This window comes from Maniola hyperantus, chromosome 2 (assembly GCF_902806685.2).
Source record: "Maniola hyperantus chromosome 2, iAphHyp1.2, whole genome shotgun sequence".
NCBI lineage: Eukaryota > Metazoa > Arthropoda > Insecta > Lepidoptera > Nymphalidae > Maniola > Maniola hyperantus.
The window spans coordinates 9,273,935-9,278,907 of NC_048537.1; the positions used below are offsets into that span (position 1 = coordinate 9,273,935).

General features: G+C 39.4%; 1 protein-coding gene across 1 annotated transcript; it reads right to left on the bottom strand.

Moving 5' to 3' along the window:
- Positions 1-1,466: 1,466 nt before the first annotated feature.
- On the bottom strand, positions 1,467-2,234 carry LOC138403638 (uncharacterized). Its single transcript, XM_069504994.1, has one exon. The coding sequence runs from the start codon at positions 2,232-2,234 to the stop codon at positions 1,467-1,469; it is 768 nt and encodes a 255-aa protein (XP_069361095.1).
- Between the last annotated feature and the right edge of the window lie 2,739 nt (positions 2,235-4,973).

Below are 4,973 nucleotides of genomic sequence, written 5' to 3' on the forward strand. Positions count from 1 at the left end.
CTGAAATGGACACAGCAGCAACCACAGAGTAATAACTCATAAATTAGGTTCTTCTCTTTGACTATTATAAACTCTGTGGCTTTGTGGTATTATTCTATCTACGGATTGAGAGGCGTTTTTGGCGGGAAACGCGAAATGCGCTTTTTAATAGGCTACTTGACTCTTTTTTTAAGTTGGTCTTAAATGGTTAATATTTGTCCTATTATATCAAAAAAATTAACACTATATTTTTTTGCGCCCTAATAACCGTAAAACTTTAATTTAAAAATATATTTTTCTTAGACAGGTGAAAACACTGGTCGGCCATGTTTGGCCGATAGATTATCTGTGCTCTGACGTCATGCATTTGTAAACAACAGCATAACCTCCCAAAGTTTAATAAACATGACTTCTATACTAGTTTACATGAAAAATATAGTAATTATCGTTATTGTATCATCCGAGAAAGTAAAAAACGCATCGATAAAGACCACAGGAAAGTTGTGGATTAGAGTGCCCAGTGAAATAAATATACGTAACACGCAAAGACTTGCTTAAAGGGATCCTATATGACTAACGACTTCAACCCAAATTTATTTTTGCAAAGATCACTTTGTTGTAAGTCTTACTTAATAACTTATTCAATTTATAAAGAGAAAACGATATTTTTTTACGTTTACTATGAGTTTTTAGAAATATATAAAAACTAGCTTATGCACGTGACTTCGCCCGCGTGGACTTCATAAATTTCAAACCTCCATTTAACCCACTCAGGGGTGGAATTTCAAAAAATCCTTTCCTAGTGGATACCTTCTCTTTACCTACAAAGAACACACCCACCAAATTTCATGTATCTAGGACCAGCTGTTTAGGCTGTGCGTTGATATATAAGTTAGTCAGGACTCTAAATTTTATATATATGGATACTACGTTAGTCCCCGCGTGACATAGGGATGACATTTCTTTGTTTACATATTTTAATGACGTCACATCATGGCTGACAGCGTTTTCTGCGTTTCAAATAAAAATAAAAACTGTATTTTTTTAAAATTGGATTTATATATCCATCCTGCGTTTTTAATAATTGTTATTGATATATTTCGTTGTCTTAAGCAAAATACTATAATAAATAATCATTTATTGGACGAAATTAGATATGAGTCAAGTAGCCTATTGAAAATTGTTAAAAATATATGTAGGCGTGTCAACGTTATAATAGGTTTTACTGTCATAGATTCCGTGAAATGAAACGTTGCATGAAGCTTTACTCTATGAAAAAGAAGCCATCTTGGATTAGCCGGCAGAGTTGGATTTTGACGGACACACGCAGGTTGTCTGATTCAGAATTCACTCTAGCCTTTTTATTCGAATTCAGATTAGCTTAGGAAATTCGAGATAGATAGCTTTTAGCGTGAATATTAATAATCGTGACATTTAACTCTGATTGTGATAATGTAGATTGATTGTGTTGGATCGTAAAGTGAATTCTAACCTCTAGCGATTCTCAGCGAGCCGAGTGTGCGGGTGTTATCGTTTGCTAGAATCTTGCGTATGCGAGCAGCAGTATCGTTTGATTCTATGCTTGTGCAGAACTTTTGCCAGGAGTTTTTTTCATTTTCCCTGACGCGTTTATTGTATTGGTATTGGGCCTCCTTATAGTTGTCCCAATCTTGTTCTTGTTTGGTGTTTTTGGCTCTGTTGAAAAGATGTCTAAGTTTTTTCCTCATTCTTTCCAGATCAGGACCCCACCAGCTGTTTTTCGATGGTTGTTTTATGTTGTTTTTCTTTAGGGGACAAGCTTGTTCATAGCTTGTTCTAATATATTTTGTTAGTTTATTTACGTTTCCTTCGATGTTATCGATATCATTGATGTTTTTTGGTTTACTTACACCTATTTGTTGTGTCAGCAGGTTTTTGTATTTTAGTATGTTGGTTTTCCTTGGATTTCTTTTTGGTACATGTTGAGTTATCATGAGATCTAGCTCATAGCATATCCGCCTGTGGTCAGAGAGAGAGGGCTCATCACTGACTCGCCAGTTCTTTACGTGGTCTGCGGCTCTGGTTGACGCTAGGGTTAGATCTATTATGGTTTGGTACCTACTCGTCACAAAAGTCGGTTCGGTACCCATATTAATAATTGTTAGGTTAGTGGTTAGTAGGAAATTTATTAAACTCTCACCACGTTTGTTGTTGGCTGTGCATCCCCAAAGGTTATGATGTGATGCGTTGCTGTCGACAGAGATGATTAAATCCATGTCGTTATCTTCACAGTGTGTTACAAGCTCCACCAATTCTTTTGTTGGTATTGCGTCCTCAATGGGCATGTATATTGATGCTAGGACCACTGGTTTTGGCAGTCGCCCCATGCCTTGTTGTATTCCATTATTTATTTTAACTGCTGTCAGATCTCTGGAACAGTATTGTGTTAGTAGTAACGCTGTAATACAGCGTGGAATGTAGATGCATGTTCTTGGTGGTTCATCATTGCTGTGTGAAAAGATCTTACCATGACAGCTTCCGAAACCACATATGGTTTTTCCCCTGACCCACGGCTCCTGGATCAGGGCGATGGTCTCGTCTTCAACCTCCAGCTGCCTACGTAACGTGGCCGTGGCGAGGTGTTTGTGCTGGAGGTTGGTTTGAATGATCTTTATTTTTCTGTCGCCCTCTGTGCCGGGGGTTGTTCGGCAGGGGCAGTTTTTTCTGAAGCGTTTTGTGTCGCCTTTCTCTCCCGGGGTTGTATGAGGTTAGTCCGGGAGTCCGCTAGCATTTCCTCGATGTTGCCGAGGATTGTGCTTACGGAGGGCTCAGGTGTTGCACAGAGCTGACTGGTTGGTTCATCCACATCCATGTCACCACCCACATCAGGCTCCTCTCTGTTTTCAGGCTCTAAGTTATGCCCGGGCGGTACATCACTTAGTCCTTCATCCGTGAAGAACCTGATATAGATAGTGCCCGTGGAGTAGGCGACCTTCCTGCCGCGCTCCAGAATCGTTGGCAGCTCCTCGTTGGGAATTCCTAGTATCAGGAACACACCAGGAGGGCTGCTGGTTGTTCGCGAGTAGCTGAACAAGACCCACTGTGACACCTTATACCACGGGTTTTGATGAGATAGGACTTGATGTAGTTGGCCTATCTCCCCGTCGTAGTCCGGGACATATAGCCCCGACCTTACCCTAATTGGTATTTCGGTCTGTTGTATCACAGTGAGTTTTGTTCCGCTCTTTGGTGATGTTAAATTTGGTACCACGTTCTTGAGCCAGCTAAGTGCTTGGTCGTCGTGGCACCACATTTTTAGGACACCCTCGCTGAGGAAGGCTTTACCTTCAAACGCCGGGGCGTATCGGGTTTGGCCTGGCGCCAAGGGTTCGATACAGGCCGCGAAAATCGCCTTCTGTATCAGACCCTGTATGGTGTTCGCCTCAGCTTGAGTTAAGTCAGTCCTAGGGGTAGTTGTCACAGCCACACTCAAGTGCGATTGGACGGCTTTCGCGTAGTGGTCATTCGCGTCTCGGTGTGGTCTGTGGTCCGTTCGTGGTCGTTTATATTCCCCCCTGGGTGAGATCGAGTCGTCAGGTCTATTCCTTTTGTTGTTAGGTTGACTTGACGACGGTCCGGGGTTGTTCTGTGTGTCTGGTTGTGTTATTCCCCTATTCCGCTTCCTAGAGCGGGGGTGAGCCCGCTTATTAGGTGGGTTGGGGACTTTTTGTAAGTTGTCACTGTCTGGTTTGGTTGTTGTTGTTGTTGTTGTTGTCGTTGGGGGTCGAGCGGTGTTGGAACCGTCAGGGCCCGTTGCGCCCCGCGTCCGGATTGGGTTCCCTTTGGGGTCGGTGTGACCACCATCGTTCCCCCTGTCCATGACCACGGTTTGCCCAGCCCTTCCGGTGGTGGTGCTCGACTCTCCCGAGGCATGTGGGTAATAGAATACACATCACTGATATTAAATCCAATTTAGACTTCCTATTGTTCATTGAAGAAAATTGTAAAAATCATTATAGGATATATTCGGATGGTTCTAAAAATGAGAAATTTGTAAGTTCTGCTTTCTATGATTCACAGTTAAAAAAATGTAGATCATATAAATTAAACTCTGACTGCAGTGTGTTTACTGCTGAATGCGTTGCCCTGTTCAAGGCATTGGAATATATCAAAGAAGAATTAATGTTTAAAATGAATAACTATGTTTTAATAACAGACTCGAAAAGTGTTCTTTTAGCTATAAATAATTTTAATTTTAGTAATTATAAATTAGTTTATATTATTTTCCAAATTAAAAATGTACTACTTAATTTAAAACAAAGGGGAATTAATATAGAATTTGTTTAGGTACCCTCCCACAGAGGCATAACAGGAAATGAAGTGGTTGATTCTGCTACAAGAAGAAGTAATTTTTATGAAGATTGTTCAAGTAGCATCAAAGTGCCATTAACGGATTTATGCAAAACAATTAAGACAAAAGAAATTGTGGAGTGAAGTGTGGGATGTGACTAATAAAAATAAAGGAAAATGGTATGCGGAAATTCAAAAGGAAATACCAATACAACCATGGTATTTCAAAACGAAGTGTGAATCTAGAAAATTTACATCATTAATGAATAGACTGAGATTTGGTCACTGTTTGGTGCCAACACACCTGAATAAAATAAAAATACTAAACAGTAAAAAATGCAACTATTTTGATTATGAGGAGGCTGATGTTAATCATATGATACTCAAATGTCCAGCTTTTGGCATACAAAGACTTATATTAGCCAGTGATCTAAACACTATAAATATGGAACAAAAACAAAAAATTGATTTTGCCCGCCATGTAAAGGACTTGTTGTGTAAAACGTCATATTTTAAGTCTATTTTTAATTATATAAGTAATACTATAATTAAAGTGTAAAAACGTTAGACTAATTAGTTATAAGCAATTTTGTATTTTTAGAATAATATTTAGTTATTAGCAATTTTGTATTTTTACAATTTGTAAATTTTTGAAAGGCCTTAAA